At 47.7% G+C, this 18,248-nt stretch overlaps 1 protein-coding gene across 1 annotated transcript in view; it reads left to right on the plus strand.

Annotated features, from left to right (window-relative positions):
• SLC5A1 (solute carrier family 5 member 1) overlaps positions 1–18,248 on the plus strand; it is a 43,031-nt gene that overhangs the window by 8,513 nt on the left and 16,270 nt on the right. Inside the window, exons 3-5 of the mRNA XM_080650048.1 lie at positions 10,993–11,097; positions 11,672–11,731; positions 12,854–12,958. Coding sequence (XP_080506174.1) covers positions 10,993–11,097; positions 11,672–11,731; positions 12,854–12,958 — 270 coding nt within the window. The remainder of the gene's footprint in view (positions 1–10,992; positions 11,098–11,671; positions 11,732–12,853; positions 12,959–18,248) is intronic.

Here is an 18,248-nt window from a genome sequence, read left to right on the forward strand (position 1 = left end):
ACCTGGGTGTGCTTTCTGAAGATGAAGATCCCTGGGCTGCATCCCAGACCTGCTTAGGAAAACACACACATTATAAGGTAGCCCTAGGAATCTGCACTTTTAAAAGCATCCTAGATGCTTTTGATGATCAGGCAGGTTTGACAATCACTTGTTTGGGTAGATTCTTCTCTACCTGGTCAGACTTACTGAAAACATCACCATCTGTTAGGGATGCTGGAAAGGGAGATTCTTTTTTTTTTTTAAATATATTTCATTGATTTTTTTTTTTAACAGAGAAGAAGGAAGAGGGATAGAGAGTTAGAAACACCAATGAGAGAGAAACATCGATCAGCTGCCTCCTGCACACCCCCTACTGGGGATGTGCCCGCAACCAAGGTACATGCTCTTGACCGGAACCGAACCTGGGACCCTTGAGTCCGCAGGCAGACGCTCTATCTACTGAGCCAAACCGGTTAGGGCGGAAAGGGAGATTCTTAAATGAAGAAGCAGTGACCTCTCAGTCTCTCCCAACTCTAGAGTTTTCTAGAATATTCTAGAAAGTAGAACAGCATGGGCTTTGAAGTCAGCATATCTGACCTTCCACATTTACTAGTGCTGAGACTTGGGCAAGTTGCCGAATTTCCATGAGCTTCCATTTCTACTTCTATAAAAGAGGAGAATAATGCCCTGGCTGGTGTGGCTCAGTTGGTTGAGCACTGTCCTGTGCACTGAAAGGTTGCCGGTTTAATTCCCAGTCCGGGCACATACCTGGGCTGCGGGTTTGATCCCCAGTGAGTGTGCATGGGGGAGGCAGCCCTCTCACATCGATGTTTCTCTCCCTCCCTCTCTCAAAATAAAAAAATGTTAAAAAAGAGGGTTCTTATCAGGATTAAATGAGACATCGCCTGTACATCATTCAGCACCGTGCTTGGCAAGTGCTCAATAAGTGGGAACGCTAGGATATGGAGAAAGGCCCTCCAATGGGACACTTGGCCCCCTTCATCTGCTTTGCCTCCAACTTGGTGCTAGAGGAAGAGTTAGCAACCAGAGGAGCATTGGAAAGAGAATCCGTGGGGAATTTTAGGAAGGCAGGACCTGAGTTGACCCCATTGGGTTGGTACATCCCAGGCCTGGAAGGCTTGGGTGGTCAGCCATGAAAATAAGGCAGGAGGAAATCACAGCTCCGAAAGTCTGAAAAGAGATTGGACAGAGCAGGGGCCAGCTGGGAGCTTCGGGGGCTTTGAAAGGCGTGGTTTTAACCTGCAACAGGTGAAGATCCAGGAGCTCTGGATGAAGACCCTGTTCCTCAAACACCGATAAGGCCCAGAGAGAGCAGTGGCTTGTGCCTTGGCCTGGGGATAGGCGTGAGAGACAATTGGAGAGGAGGCGCAAGCACGCCAGGGCTGGGTTCCTGGAGGAGTCAGCTTACACAGGGAGCCAGCCAGGCAGCCCACAGTGGCCTGAGTCACACCCGAGGCTAGCCCAGCCAACCGAGTAACATGAAACCACGAGGCGATACCTGTCATCACTGTGGGCTGGTTTGCGGTCCGGGATTCCCTTGTTGGTGGCACCTTTAACCAACAGCTGCCCGGGAGCTGTGTTGTATGGATTGTTTGGAGATGGGGAAGCAGAGTGCGAGCTTGGAAGGGGAAATTCCCCCTTCCTTGGTTAGTAGCACCAGAAATTACAGGGCCCCAGGAGGACTCTTGATTTGGAGGAGAGTGTGGGTACACATACCAGAGGCAGCTCCACGGGAGCGGCAGGTGCAATGGGGTGGAGCCACCCTGCCACAATCCCCTTCAACACATAAGGAAGCACTCCAAAGGGAGTGGGGACCTCGCAGGAACCAGAGGACTTGGCTTGTCCCAGCTTTGTGACGTCAGGCAAATCATCAGCCACTCTGAACCTCAGGGAGGCTCCTCTCCAGGGGAAGACAGTCAGATTGAGGATCTCAAAGACTGTCCCAGGAATAAAATTCTAAGATTCCACACCACAGAGGAGGGAAGGAGCACGAGGGAGATGGGTGTGGGCAGGCTGGTCAGTCCATCACCAGGGAGGGTCTTGAAAATGGAATGCCCGTGTCTCCCAGTAGCCCGGTTTCTTCCCTTCCTTTATTATTAGGCAGTCATCATGGAGGAGTGTATCAGATGGTTTAGGGTAAGAATGGAAAACCGTCTCTGTAAAGGGCCCAACTGTAACTATTTTTGGAGGCTGTGTGATTTCTATCACAACGACTCAACTCTGCTGCTAGCATGAAAGCAGCCATGATAATACATAAATGGATAGGCGGGGCCATGTTCTAATAAAACTTTATTTACAAAAAACAGGTGGAGGGCCAGGTTTGGCCCATAGACCCTCATTGGTTGACCCCTTGCTCAGTCCTGGGCTCTGGAGTCATGCTCGTTGGGTTCGAATCCAGCCTCTGCCCCTTAACTAGCTGTGTGACCCTGGATGAGCTGCTAAACATCTCTGTGCCTTACATTTGTCATCTCTACAACAGGGATACTAGTACCTACTTGAAGTTGTGAGGACACACGCACAGTCTCAGAACAGTACCTGGCACACAGCAAACTCTCTGGTTTAGCGCTTGTCTTTGTTTGAAGGACTGTCACATCACCTATCTGATTTTTTTTTTTAAAGTGATCACTTTCTTTTTTTTATATTTTATTGATTTTTTTACAGAGAGGAAGTGAGAGGGATAGAGAGTTAGAAACATCGATGAGAGAGAAACATCCATCAGCTGCCTCCTGAACACCCCCTATTGGGGATGTGCCCGCAACCAAGGTACATGCCCTTGACTGAAATCGAACCTGGGACCCTTCAGTCTGCTCTATCCACTGAGCCAAACCAGTCAGGGCTGCCTATCTGATTGAATCCAGCAAGAATGATGATTAACCTCACGGGTTGCCCAAGTTCACACACGCTAATGCCAGAGCTAGGGCTCTCTCTGTTCTTCTGGTTATTCAGGTCCCTTTCTCCTTATCCTTTGAGATGGAAATCTATGAAACCAATAGGTATGGTCTAAAGGTCTGTCTGAAAACCAAGAAATTCTTTCATTGAGGGCTGACCAGCGACCCCAATGGAAGTTTTCTCTGAGGAAAGAGGACAGCTTCACAGACTTTTTTTTTTTTAAAAATATATTTTATTGATATTTTACAGAGAGGAAGGGAGAGGGATAGAGAGCTAGAAACATCGATGAGAGAGAAACATCGATCAGCTGCCTCCTGCACACCTCCCACCAGGGATGTGCCTGCAACCAATGTACATGTCCTTGACTGGAATCGAACCCGGGACCCTTGAGTCTGCAGGCCGACGCTCTATCCACTGAGCCAAACGGGTTTAGACTTCACACACTTCTTAAACTCTCTTGAGTAACATGCATCTCACTGTAGCTTTAAGCCTCTAAAAATCTAACGATCCCATCCAAGTTCAACCACATAGGATGCTACCAGAGTGGCCACTGGCCGTCCTGGAAGAGACCAAGCAGGCCTGAGACCTAGGTGGGCACTCACCAAGGAGAGAGGAAGAATGGGAATAAGGCAAATGGTCATAGAAGAGGCAGAGAGCTCACCAAGGGAGCCAGGCTCACGAAGGCATAAGACAGACAAGTACTTGGCCTTCATGAGCCTGGGTGGAGGTGAGTGCCAAGCCCAGGTGGCCCGCTCTTCCGCCTCTGCCTGCTTTCCACTTGCAGGGAGCTGTGTGTGCTTTCCTTTTCCCCAGGGCTGAGCCTGTGTTTTTATTACTCTCTCTCTCTTTCTTTTTAAAAAAATACTTTCATTGATTTCAGAGAGGCAGGGAGCGGGGAAGAGAGAGACAGAAACATCAATGATGAGAGAGAACCATTGATCAGCTGCCTCCTGCACTCCCCACACTGGGGATGGAGCCCGCAACCCTGTTAGGAACAGAATGGTCAAAGGCCTGAGGTGAAAAGGAGTTTGGGATACTGGAGGAACTGAAGGGGGACCAGTGTCGGGGAGAGACCTTGTATATCGATTAGGTACCTCAAGCTGTTGATGATTGCAAAGGTGAGCTCATCTGAATTGATACGATGAGCCTCCTTGACCTATAAATGCCAACAGAAAGCCTTATCTGCCTTTTGGGAAAATAACCTGTGGGAAAAGACCACGTTGGCATGGTTTCCTGATTTCTTGCCTCTTTGGTTCTTGGAGCAAGGAGAGGTGTTGGTGAAGATAATGAGTGAAAGGCACCCATTGTCCATGGGGGGCGAGGGAGGGCAGATGGGAGCCGATGTCGAGTAAACAGAGATTATAATGTGTCTGGAACAGGGCCTGTGTCTAAATATTTACCTGAATCCCAGAAATAAAATAGCCTGAATAGACAAGCCTCACCTTCTCCTCTGTCCCAATCCAGGAAGTGTGATTCTGTGAGAGATGGCAGACATGGCAGACATGCAGGCATGTGTGTTCCTGAGTTTAAAGTGAGAGGGTTAGAGCAAATGACCCTACTGCGTCCTTCGTGGAAGTCCAGAGGAGAATGCGTGGGGAAGGAGGAAAGTCCACATGGTCCTTTGGCCTCCCCTCTGTCCCTTGGCTGTCGGCCATGTTGGCCTGTAAGACCTTGTGGAAATCATGCCATTGCTCTGGCCCGCAGTTTCCTCACCTGTAAAGTTAAGGCGAGAATGATACCTACCTCGCAGGCTGTTGTGCGATTGAAATAAGATAAAGTGAAGGAAGTGCCTGGCCCCACACTTGGCTTAAAGGAGGCTCTGTTATAGTTAGCCGCCTTCTTTCCCTTTCTTAAAAGGGAAGGCAGAAGCTGGGAGCAGAAACCATCGCCAGAGCTCAGGGCATTCTGAATATTACATGGTCCATGAACAAAGAAAGCAGTTTCCTGAGATTAGCTGAGTGCATTTGCCATTAGAACTGTGAAGATCTTGCTTTCTCCAAGAGAAAATGACCATTCTGAGTCCTTCAGGAAACTCAGGGCGCTCCATAAAACCAGGGGCTGTGTCAGAGCATCATGAATAGTATTTCTTCAGCATCACATACATATGTGGGGCAAAGCTTTCTTAAAAGTTTCTCATTTTATCAGTTTATTTCAGCCTGGGAATATCCGTTTGAGGTCGGTTCAGAAGGGTTCTCATCCTGGGTTTTCAGTGAAGGAAACTGAGGCACAAGGCAGTAAAGTGATTGGTTCATGGTCACATGGTTTGCTCGGGTAGAAACAAGATGAGAACCAGGTCAGAAGGGAAGAAGAGCCAAAACCGGTTTGGCTCAGTGGATAGAGCGTCGGCCTGCGGACTGAAAGGTCCCAGGTTCGATTCCGGTCAAGGGCATGTAACTTGGTTGCGGGCACATCCCCAGTAGGAGGTGTGCAAGAGGCAGCTGATCGATGTTTCTCTCTCATCGATGTTTCTGACTATCTATCACTCTTCCTTCCTCTCTGTAAAAATTCAATAAAATATATTTAAAAAAAAAAAAAAAAAAAAAAAAAAAAAAAAAAAAAGAAGGGAAGAAGAGGGGGCCCACACCATTACTTGTGCTTTCAAGAGTGATCCAGGGCGCTCTTATCAAATCCATTGGCAGCCTCTGATGCTAGGAAGACACACACAGATGTTGTTCGTTGACGAAGGTGGTGATTATTATTATTATTTTTTAACTTTTATTTTTCAGTTACAGTTGACATAAAATAGTATATTAGTTTCAGATGTACAATCCAGTGATTAGACATTATACAACTTACTAATTGGTCGTCCGATAAATCTTGCACAATTTGATGCCATACATAGTTACTACAATATTATTGACTATATTCCCTATGCTGTACTTTACATCGCCATGACTATTCTGTAACTACCAATTTGTACTTCTTAATCCCGTCACCTTTTCCACCCATCCCCCCCAACCTCCTGCCCATCTGGCAATTGTCAAAATGTTCTCTCTATCTATGGGAGTGCTTCTGTTCTGTTTGTTCATTTATTGTGTTTTTTAGATTCAGTTGATAGAAATATATCTATTGCTATTTTATTATTCATATTTATAATCTTTTTCTTCTTCTTTTTCTTCTTCAAGAAGACCCTTCAACATTTCATGTATTACTGGTTTGGTTGAGCTTTTTCCTGCGTGGGAAAACTCTTTATATGTCTTTCAATTCTAAATGAAGCTTTGCTGGGTAGAGTAATCATGGTTGTAGGTCCCTGCTTTTCGTCACTTTGAATATTTCAGTTAATGTGTTCTTCATGTCTGACTGGTTCTTTTTAATGTTTTCTAGTTCTGTTTTTTTTTTACTCTTTACCAGAGGACATGTTTTTATTGATTTTAGAGAGAGAGAGGAATGGAGAGAGAGAGAGAGAAACATTGATGTGGGAGTGAACATCAATTGGTTGCCTCCCGCACGTGCCCCGACTAGGGATTGAAACCACAACCTGGGTATGTGCCCTGACTGGGAATCAAACTTGTGACCTTCTGGTGTACAGGCCATGCTCCAACCAATTGGGTCACACTGGCCAGGGCTTTCTAGCTCTGTTTTTATGTTTCCTATCTTTTTGTTGAACTTCTCACTAAGTTCATCTACCCTTCTCCTAAATTCATTGAGCATCTTTATAACCAGTGTTTTGAACACTGCATCTAGTACATTGTTTGTCTCCATTGCGTTGAGTTCTTTTCCTGGAGTTTTGTTCTGTTCTTTCATTTGGGACATGTTTCTTGGTCTCCTCATTTTGGCAGCCTCCCTGTGTTTGCTTCTATGTATTAGGTAGAGCTGCTATGTCTCCTAACCTTGTTAGAGTGGCCTTATGTAGTAGGTGTCCTGTATGTAGGGTCCAGTGGCACAGCCTCCCTGTTCCCTGAGCCGGGCAATCCAGTGTGCCCTCCCTCCCGCTCCCCACCTATGTGAGCTGGGCACACCCTCCTGTTATAGTTAAGCCTTGATTGCTGTTGGTACATCAATGGGATTTACTCACAAGGCTGAGCGACTACAAGGACTGGCTGCGCCCACCATGGAGGATCACCATGGAGCTTCAGTGGGGCTTTGGTGCCTGCTGAGTCTGCCTCCTGAGTGTGTCACTTAGAGGTGGTTGGGGGTTTTTCATTGTGGACTGAAACTGTCCACACGGTGTGCTGGCCCTGGGGCCTCCTGGGAATTTCAGGCCAAGGTCAGCCCACGTGAGTTAGGCAATTCTTGACTCCTGGGCTAGTGGTTGAGTGTACACATGCTGTTACTTTCCTGAGGGTATGGAAGTAAAGATAAAATTAATGTGTAAACTTGAATTACTTTCTTCCTCTGGCCTATTGCTTTGTTTTCCCTCGAAAATGAAAGGTTGACCTTAATCATTTCCAAGATAATTCTGACATAAGATGCCTGGGCTAAGATGTCTATTTTCTATTTCTTGTCACACAAAACAAAATTTCAGTTAGCATTCAATGACGTCTTCATGTCTTTTTCTAGAACCCTCTCTCCCCTGCAAAGAAACAGGTAACTTCCGGGCGTGGTTTATCCCCAGGTCTCGGGCTGTGTGAGTGACTCGGAGACAGCTCTGGAATTGTTGCCCTTTCTTGTTAAAGGTTTTAAAAAATTGTGTCCTGGTAGGAAATGGAGGCAGTAGAATGTGATCGTGAATTCCCTAAAGTCAAAGGAAAACACAGTCTTTTTGCCTTTTGTGATGCGACATCATGTTTTCCGCCCATCACCACGCTATCAAACAAAGCTGTTGGGTTTGCTTAGACTCAGCTCATCTTGCACAGTGACAGCAAAACCATCTGAATGCTTGTAAGGCCTGAGCCCCACAGGGGATGAGAAAGGCTGGCAGAGAAGTTAGTCAGAAGCAAGGTCAAGCTGGGGGAAATTTTAGATCCAGTCTGCAATCCTGAGTTCAGAAGGAATGTGGGAGGAGATGTGGGTGAGGAGTGGGCTCAGAGAGTGTTTTGGGAAATCAGGGTGATGAAAGCATTGTTAATGAGCTCCTGTCAGAGGGAGGGCAGTGTGCGGACCTGGCGTGGGAGAGCAGATGATAAAGCAATGGTGTCTGTCTGTATTAGCTTGCATGAGCTGCCATAACAAAACATCTCAGACTGGGTGGCCTAAACGACAGAAATGTATTTTTTCCCCCACAATTTGGAGGTTACAAATCCATGATCAAGGTGTTGTTAGGGTGGGTTTCTGGTGAGACGTCTCTTTCTGGCTTGTAAATGGCTGCCTTCTCTCTGGGGACTCACCTGGCCCCTTTTCTGTGTTTGCATCGATCTGTCCTATGAGATTAGAGACCCATCCTTAGGACCTAATTTTACCTTAATTGCCCTCCTAAAGACCCTATCTCCAAATATAGTCACATTGGGGATTAGGGCTTCAACATATCCATCTTGGGGGAACATAATTCAGACCAACATAGGGTTCATTGCACTTCTTGTAAATTGCCTTTGAGGGTGAAGTGATTGTCCTCTTGGAGGAGAGGAAGGAACTGATTGAGGGCCAGCTGAGTGTCAGTCATGACTGATTCATGATTTTTTTTTTGGCTCCTGTACAACCCTGTCATGAGAGAAGACTGAAGCTCACAGGTGTTAGGATCACCCAGATGTAAGAGGTCAAGAAAGCATTCAAACTCTAATTTCTAAGCTCATGCTACCATGTCAGAGAGGGGACTTCCATTGAAACCTTGCTGAATTCCTAGGGACTATGTCTTTAAACTTGGAGTTGCCAAGAAGCCTGCTTGGCAGGTCCATTTGGGGGTCTGGGGAGGGTCTCTGAATAGGAAAGAGATGTGATCCGAGTTGTGCTTTGGGGAGGTAACTGGCCATGTGTGGGAGTGTGGGTGTGGGTGACTGGTGATCATCTAGAACCTGTTGCCATGACACTGTTGAGAGATAATGACAACCAGCAAGGGCAATATAAAAAGTGCTAGATTCCCATGACATTGTGAGGTCAGAGTCAGGCTTTGGTAAATGATTGAGTGCAGACCATGGGCAAAGGGAGGGAGTCCAGGAAGAGGGAGGCCAAGGAGAGCAACTGGGAGGACAACAGTGCCCCTGATGGAAATGAAATGAATTTGGGGGTACCCAATTCATCGGGTACCCCCAAAGCTCTCTCGGGCCCCATTCCATCAGGTGGTGAGGAGGTATATAAAGAAAGCCTGTAACTGCTCAGAGTCCAATGCACCTCTTTGGGGGATGTTGGAGAGGACATCTTGAACTTAAGGTTAATCTAATGCAGTTAATCATTACTGGTAATTATGCCCTTAATCGTACATTAGGCTTAATAATTTATCAAGTGATAAATGAAGAGATAATGGGTCAGGACAGGCAGGCTGCATACCTAAGGGAAATTTGATTAAAGTGGACTGTTATCCCCATCAAGCTTTGAGGAGAAAAATGTAGATTTCTAAACAGCCTGTTTTCCTCCCACTCTCTCCTTCTTCCTCCTCCTTCTTTTTCTCCTTTCCCTTCTCCCCTTCTTCCCCCTCCTCCTCTCCCTCTTTCTTCTTTTCCCCCGAACATACAGAACATTTTAATGTTTATGCTATAAGAAGGACAAGATGCAGTCTGGGCCAATAGAACTTTTCACACCCTGAGGATTCCACTTACAGGCAGAGGCAATAGCAATTTATTTCTTGTGCAAATTTTACTTGGTCCTATTCTTGTAGCAAAGGCTAGCATGCCTACGTTGTACAACACACGTTAAAGTACAGATGACTGAAGATTAAAACTCTTCAGTGGCACTAGCCAAAGTACATAGTTTCCCTTTCTTTCTTTTTTTAAAAATATATTTTATTGATTTTTTACAGAGAGGAAGGGAGAGGGAGAGAGAGTTAGAAACATCGATGAGAGAGAAACATCGATCAGCTGCCTCCTGCACACCCCCTACTAGGGATGTGCCCGCAACCAAGGTACATGCCCTTGACTGGAATCAAACCTGGGACCCTTCAGTCCGCAGGCCGACGCTCTATCCACTGAGCCAAACCGGTTTTGGTGTACAGTTTCCCTTTCTTAATGAATGGCGTCCGCCCAGTTACTCAAGTCCCGAATTTGGAGTGACCCTTAATGACTCTTTCCATCACTTCCCACAAGTTGACCCATCAACAAGGCCCCTCAACTTTGTTTCTAAAGCAGACCCCAATCTCTGCGATTGTCTTTGTCTCCCCTGCTGCCACGCTCTCACCCAGATGCAACAATAGCCTCCCGCATGGTTTCTCTTTTCTCCCTTGTCCCCAACACTACACTTTCCACATGCTTGAGAGCAATCTTTCAAAAGCAAATTAGCCCTACTTGGTTTGGGTCGGTGGATAGAGGGTTGGCCTGCGGACTGAAGGGTCCCGGGTTCGATTCCAGTCAAGAGTACGTGCCCGGGTTGTGGGCTCAAGCCCTAGTAGGGGGCATGCAGGAGGCAGCCGATCAACGATTCTCTCTCATCATTGATGTTTCTATCTCTCTCTTCCTCTCCCTTCCTCTCTGAAACCAATAAAAATATATTTAAAAAATAAATAAAAAGCAAATTAGATCCTGTCCTTACCTTGCTTGAAACTCTCCAGTGGCTTCCCATCACAATGGAATAAAATCTACACGTCCTATCCTGGCTTGCTAAGACCTATGGGCTGTATCCCTACCTAACCTTCCAGCCTCATCTCACACCACCCTGCTCCTTGCCCACCACACTTCAGCCACTCTGACCTTGGCCCTGCTTCTCCACCATGATGACTTTCCTGCTCAGGGGTCTTTGCTTTGCTAGAATGATCTCAGAGTGGCTGACTTCGGGGGGAGGCCTGGTGGGCTGTGGGGCTTCCCAAGTCTTCTTCACTCTTGTGCATTGGGCTCACAAAGGACTCACAGACGATCTGATTTGGGGAGACAGCCTACCGGCCCTTCCTCTAATCCTTTCCTTTTCCTCTTCACTATTGTTACCCAAGTCCCCACAAACACCTCCAGCACAGTCAAGTTCCTGGCCCATCTCTGCCCTTTCCTGTCCTCCTCTTGGCTGACAGGTCTCTTCTCTCCTTGGCTCGCCCCTGAGTGTCCCGATGGGGCCTGGAGTCCTCACCCTCCTTTATCTTTGTGTTTCCAGATCGGAGCTTCTCTCTTCGCCAGTAACATCGGAAGTGGCCACTTTGTGGGGCTGGCCGGGACCGGAGCAGCTGCAGGCATTGCCACCGGGGGCTTTGAATGGAATGTGAGTAACATCAGAGACGCCAAGGAGCGCTAGCAGTCAGTCAGCGGGTGGGCCCGGATGCTCAGAGGTAGATGCTGTAGGTGTTAGGGAACCTCTGCCCGCCACCCTGCGGTGCAGATGAAGGAGCAGCCCAGCTTTAGGGCCAGGGTCCCGCTCCCCTTCCACCAGAGTAGCATGAGAAAACCACTGATATGAAGGCAACAGTGGTTCTTCCTTCTCTTAAAAAGCCAAGCACTCCTCCACCCTTTCAGCCATATTGGAGGTTTGAAAGTGCTTATCACCAGATCCCCATTATTATTATTATTTATTTTTTAAAAGGTCTCTAAATGGTATTTTTCTCCTTGTAAACCAGGGAAGAGGAAAAAGGAGTTGCGATGTCACTGGGCAGTCACCAGGGGTCCCCTTCGCGGTTGCTCAGTGACCATTCCCCTGGAGGCAGCAAAGACGCCTCCGGCTCTGATGGCCACACAGGGAGTGTCCTCAGAGCCCAAAGAGAAGCCGCTGGGGGATGGTTCTGCAGTGGCTGGGGGCCCCCAGGCGGCGTGATCTGACTCCATTTCTTTTTTGGTTTTAGGCCCTGATTTTGGTGGTTGTGCTGGGCTGGGTGTTTGTCCCTATTTACATCAAGGCTGGGGTAAGTATCTAATGTGCGTGTGTGTACACACACACACACACACACACACACACACACACACACACGAGCTCGTCCTCCTGGACGGCAGAGGAGACTGTACAGGACAGACGGCAGAGAAAGCCTGTGCCTCAGTAGGGACACTAATTAGATGCACTAAGCGGCGTCCCTGTGGGAAGCCTTCCTAAGCAGCCTCATTCTAGTCGGAGCCCTCTGAAGCATCCCGTCCTCTCAGGCTGGGTGTGTATTTACAAGGCGCTGCCCTGCATTTGCGCATGATCGGTAGCTGTGTGCCTCTGCCCCCCAAAGGGAAGCAGCATGAGCAAAGGATCACACTTCCCCTTCATTCACGTCCACCCGCAGGTTCATTTGCTGAGCGTGCAACTGGCACTCAGCTATCCAATGCATGCCCTAACTCTCGAAGAAAGCACTGCCATTTCACCTAAGGCAGCTTTAGTTCATCTCTTCAGTGAGATATAACGAGCACCTACTATGTGTAAGTCTGTTGAAAGCAATATGGAAGAAACATGGGGCAGACTCTGCAACTTCTGCAGGCTGTGGGTGACAGCTGTGTGATCCCAGGATCCAGCAGGCTCAGGGTTGAGGGACCAAGACCGAGTGTGGTTGGCATTTGCAGAAAGGAACTTGGAGAACAGCTGAGCAGGCCCGCAGCCACAACCCTTGGCAAGGCCTGTGTGCAGAGCAGGGGAAGCACACACCCAGCCTGGCCACCTTGTTTGGTGCATTGAAAAGATGCTGCTGTGATTACGCTGTCTTGTTCACAGTAGGTGCTTTGTATAGGAATATCTATCTAGCAACCCCCACCTCCTCCAGGGCAAAGATCTGCCTCCTTGGTTATGTGCAGTCATGTATGCATGAAACAAAGTGTTTATCGGGCACCTCCTATGTCCTGGGATGATACACAGTTACCTCTGCAGTAAGGCATGTCGATGGAAATGAGCAAATGGCTGGAGGACAGCCACCCGGCCATATCATAGACTTCTCTGACCAATAAGGGTTAAGCCTGGATCACACCTCTGACACCATTGTGGCTGCCGCTATTCTGCTTGCTCTGGGCCTTCTGGTCACTCTGGCTGGCAGTGACCTCCCTTACATCCCATGCAGGTGGTGACGATGCCAGAGTACCTGAGGAAGCGATTTGGAGGCAAACGGATCCAGATATACCTCTCCATTCTGTCCCTGTTGCTCTACATTTTCACCAAGATCTCGGTGAGCCACTGTCACCCTATCATTTAGCCCGTCTCCCTGCCAACCTGGAGCTGCAGGCCCCAATTCCCAGAGCTGAGACTCCTCAGGGGTTGGCTGGCCGTGGGGGTGTATTTAAGAACTGGACAGAGCTCTGGGCCGACCCTCTGGAGCAAGACATGTATTCCTTCTTCACTTCACTTTTCCTTCCTCGAAAGTGTGCAAGTCAACTTCTCAAAACAAAGCAAAAGACTCTTGGATTTCTTTGAATAGATTCCCAGAAGTGGAATCCATGGGTCATTAGGCAGTCCCATTTTTCATTTCTTTAAATATATTTTTTATTGATTTCAGAGAGGAAGGGAGAGGGAGAGAGAGATAGAAACATCAATGATGAGAGACAATCATTGATTGGCTACCTCCTGCACACCTCCTACTGGAGATTGAGCCTGCAACCCAGGCAGGTGCCCTTGACTGGAATCGAACCCGGGACCCCTCAGTCCACAGGCCGATGCTCTATCCATTGAGCCACCCCAGTTAGGGCCATTTTTCATTTCTTGATGAACCCCCATACTGTGTTCCACAGTGGCTGTACCAATCTGCCTTCCCGCCAACAGTGCACACGGGATTCCCTTTTCTTCACAAGTTGTTTGTCTTTTTTTTTTTTTTGGCTGTTGAGTTGAAAGAGTTTTTATATATTCTGGAGAGTAGACCCCTATCAGATGTATGATTTGCGAATATTTTCTCCTGTTCTGTAGGTTGCCTTTTCACTCTCTTGCTAGTGTCCTTCGATGCACAAAAGTTTTAAATCTTGACAGAGTTCATCTCATCTACTTTTAGTTTCGTTGCTCATGCTCATGTCGTCACCGGATTCACGGACTGTGTGACACCAAAAAAAATCCATTGACAGAGCCGAGGTCCTAAGATGGACTCCTATGTTAGCTCCTTAGAGTTTTTTTTTTTTTTTAAAATATATTTTATTGATATTTCACAGAGAGGAAGGGAGAGGGATAGAGAGCTAGAAACATCGATGAGAGAGAAACACCGATCAGCTGCCTCCCGCACACCTCCCACTGGGGATGTGCCCGCAACCAAGGTACATGCCCTTGACCGGAATCGAACCTGGGACCCTTGAACCCGTAGGCCGACGCTCCATCCACTGAGCCAAACCGGTTAGGGCTAGCTCCTTAAAGTTTTATAGGCTTTGCTCTTCCATGGAGGTCTTTGATCCGTTTTGAGTTAATTTTTGTGTATGATGTGAGGTAGGGTCCAACTTTATTCTTTTGCATGTGGATATCCAGTTCTACCAGCGCCATTGTTGTTGTTTTTTTTTGTTTTGTTTGTTTTTTTGAAAAGACTATCATTTCCCCAAGGAATGGTCTTGCACGTATGTTTTTCACACAACTCATTGAAAACCTGCTCGGGCCCATAGGCTTTGTCTTGGAGTTGGGACTGATGCCCAAGATTACTGCGCCTTCCCTGCCCAGCTTCCCGCTCCAAACTGCGACTCCCCTGATGGGTAGCTCTGTGCTTTCCCTGCCAAAGGGATGCTTCCACCGCCTCCCCTTTTTCCTTCCCTCCTTCAGGGCTAGTTCTCAGTTACAGTCCTATTCCATTAGAGATCCATGTGCAGACACTGCCCTGGGAAGTACTGGGGGGAGGGGTAGAGAAACCAGCCTCCCTGAGGGGTGAGGGGCAGCCTTGGGAGAGGAGGAAAAGAAGTGTAAGCGGGGAGGGTGGGGAGGTCACCCTGAACTTGCGGGCAGCTGGTAAGGGAACAGTTCCTCGGCTCAGCCTGTGAGCTGTCACCTGTTTAATGAACACGTGGAGCGCGGCACTTGGACGCCCCTTCTCAGAAGCAAGGCTTCTCCAAGTCCACAGTTCAAGCGGGTGGAAGTCTGTTGACTACAGTTGCTATGCAAAGGGCACTTTTTGCCCTCACAGCCAGTAGAGGGGTAGTCATATAAAGACACGGAGTAGCCAACCTCACTCCCTGCCTTCCCGAGCGACTCACCTGTTGCTCAGGTTACTGATTAAACCTCCCTGGACATGGGAGCCCCCAGGTAGCTGAGGGGCAGCCTCCCTCGGCTCAGGTCCTGATGGAGCCCATTCCCTAGCAGTCAGCTTTTTCGGTTTCTACCTTTAAACAGGGCTTGGTGTAGGATGTTCCCGCTCTGGGTGATTTCTGGGGCTCCTTAGTGGAGGCCTTGCCCAGTGTCCTACCTGCTCTACCTGCTTCCCATATCCAGCATTCCCTTGAAAAAATGCACAGGACGGACGATAGCTGCTTTTTATTGAGGGCCAATCTACTGAATTATGGGTGCTTCCCTCCGCCCCCAGATTTCCTTAAATACCGTCGTTACTTTTCTTTTTACAGTTTTAAAAGTCGGGGGAGCAGGAATTTTAAAACACAATATATTCTTTATGGATCTAGGGATATACCTATATGTAGAAAAATAGAAAATCATAGACCAGAAGAATACATACCAAGTTCAAGACAGTGTCTACCTTTTAAGAAGAAAGGAAATAGGTCAGGAGGGAAACATGGGACTAGATGACCTATCCCATTCTGTCATCCTCTGCCTCCATTCCATCCAAGACAGAGCAGGACTGTGTGGAGAACATAGACTCTGGGACTAGGGACACCCAAGATTCAACCCTGGCTTTGCCACACACCAGCTGTGATTTGGGACAAATTACCTAACTTCTCTGAGACTCGGTTTTCTCTTCCAGGAAATGGAAAATGAAATTAAAAAATTCTCTGGGACAAAATGCTCTCAATAAGGGTCACCTCTGGGCCAAGTCATGGAAGTGGGTCCACTTTTACTTTTCAATGTAGAACTTTCTGTGTTGTTCATTTTTAAGCCATATACATCAGTTATTTAAAAAAATATTTTTTTGGATTAAAAAAGACTTTGCCCTCTGCAGAAAATATTCCAGAAAGAAGGACCCTCATCTTTTTTTAAAAAATATTTTATTGATTTATTACAGAGAGGAAGGGAGAGGGTTAGAGAGTTAGAAACATCGATGAGAGAGAAACATCGATCAGCTGCCTCCTGCACACCCACCACTGGGGATGTGCCCGCAACCAAGGTACATGCCCTTGACTGGAATCGAACCTGGGACCCTTCAGTCCGCAGGCTGACGCTCTGTCCACTGAGCCAAACCGGTCAGGGCAGGACCCTCATCTTTTAAAGTTGTTGGAAGGTCACTGGACTTGGTGACAGGTAATCTGGGTTTTAGCCCAGGAGCAGGTCACTGACTTCGTTTCTCTCATCTGAAAAGCGGAGCCCGTTTACCTGTCCCATCACCTTACTTGGGGGATCCAAACAATGCGTGTGTCTCAACGCTCTTGGTAAAGTGTAAAGTCACCCGGATATGGAGGAAAAATATCCCACGAAGCATTGATACCAATGGGCACCTAGGAGATCCAAAGACTAATGGCAGAGCACCCAGGCTAATGTGAACGTGGCTGTGGTCCCCCCAGGCACTCCTGGTGGCGTTGGGGGTCCCAAGGGCAGAAGGAATTCCTCTCTGAAGTTAGGAGTGACTCACGGGAGGAAGAATTTGTCTTGGGTTTTTTCCCTATCTGCGAGGGAGTTATCCTTAGGATTCTTTATCTGCCCTGTTTGCTGGAAGTTGAGTACCTATTATAAAAACCAAGGTTTCTATTAGTCCAGCACTTCTCATAAGTGTTTATAGATTTTTGTTTATAGCTTGTTGTAGGAGCTGTGTGTTACTTATTTGTGACTAATAACAGCCAGGCAAACATTCCCGAGGCTATCACAGTGTCCTATGATGTGTTGTCATAAAGCATGACAAATTAACTACTCGGGAAAATAAACCAATCAAGGGTGTTTTCAATGGCAGCAGTAATCTTGGAGTATATACATTTTTTTGCTCACTATGCTCATTAGCTAATCTACTGAATCATACTTAACAGCTTTCCACTGAAATCAATGAATGGAGCCCTTCAGTGGAAGATATGGAGCTATGGCGGGGGGGTGGAGGGGGGGAGGGGAGCCTTGGGATAACTCATCACAGTTTCAAGTGGCCCAGTGTGGAGAAGCATGGCTAAGGGGCAGCTGGGGACTCTTGTTTCTCGGCTGCTGCAGAGGGCAGGGTGGAACAGGTCTAGGACCTGGGAAAGAAATATCTTCCTCAATGGCGGGACTTCCCCACTCCCGGCCACTGAGGGATTATTTATTTATTTTTAAAATATATTTTTATTGATTTCAGAAAGGAAGAAAGTAGGAGAGATAGAGAGAGAAGTATCAACACTGAGAGAGAATCATGGATCGGCTGCCTCCTGCAAGCCCCACACTGGGGATCAAGCCTGCAACCTGGGCATGTGCCCTGACTGGGAATCGAACCTTGACCTCCTGGTTCATAGGTCGATGCGCAACCACTGACATGGAGAGGCACAATGTTTTATCCAGTCGCTCAGGCCTATGGTGGCAGCGCTGGGCTTAAAATCCAGGCCCTTTCACCAGCAGCCCTGAGGTGGTGGTTGTTGGTGGTAGGGGGTTCTCTTTCTAAGTCACCATGATTCTCCCTACCTCCTGCTTCGGCCTCTTCTCCTCCACCAGGAAATACAATGACATTAGGTCCCCTGGGGCTAGAGAATTTGTAGGGGACCCAAGGCACAGGGTCCTCTTGGGGGAGGAGGTCATGTAGTCTCACATAGGCTTGGAGTTGGTGTGAGACTAGCTCTCAGATGGCAAAGAGGCAGGGAATAGGAGATTTGATTGGTGGGGACCCAAGTCACTGGAGGGTCCTGAGGAGCTGGAAGGAGGCAGAGAGGGGAGGAAAGAACAGAGAGCCCATTTTCCAGGGCTCTGAGTGGGTGGCTGTTTACATGCCCTGAAATGCATTCGATCTCATGCAATAAAACACCTCGTCCATTGCATCTAGGCCGGGAAGTCTAGTTTCTTTCCTACCTAGAGATAGGAAAGGATTCACCTGGTGGTATTTTGGAGATGCCATGAAAATTCCTTTTGGGTGACTCCAGCGCTCTCTGTTGGTTTAAATTAGCAACTGCACTGTCCAGCCAGGTAGAAGGTTCTCTATGTGGCTAAATAGAACAGGGAGGAGAAAAAGAACTGTATCAAGAACTGGTGAATTTAGGGGCGCAAAAGGAACAATTCTCCCTCCAGTTATATGAGCAAATCTAGATAAAACCACCTCGCACCAAGCCTGCCAGGCAAGAGGTTCTTGGCGAGGTTCTGGTTGTGTTAGGGTCAAGATGGACTCCATCTGGGCTGGAGAGATACAGTCATGATGTCGCTCAAGTGTCTCTCCGCTCCAGGGTGGGGCT

This window comes from Plecotus auritus (assembly GCF_963455305.1).
Source record: "Plecotus auritus genome assembly, chromosome: 13".
Lineage (NCBI taxonomy): Eukaryota > Metazoa > Chordata > Mammalia > Chiroptera > Vespertilionidae > Plecotus > Plecotus auritus.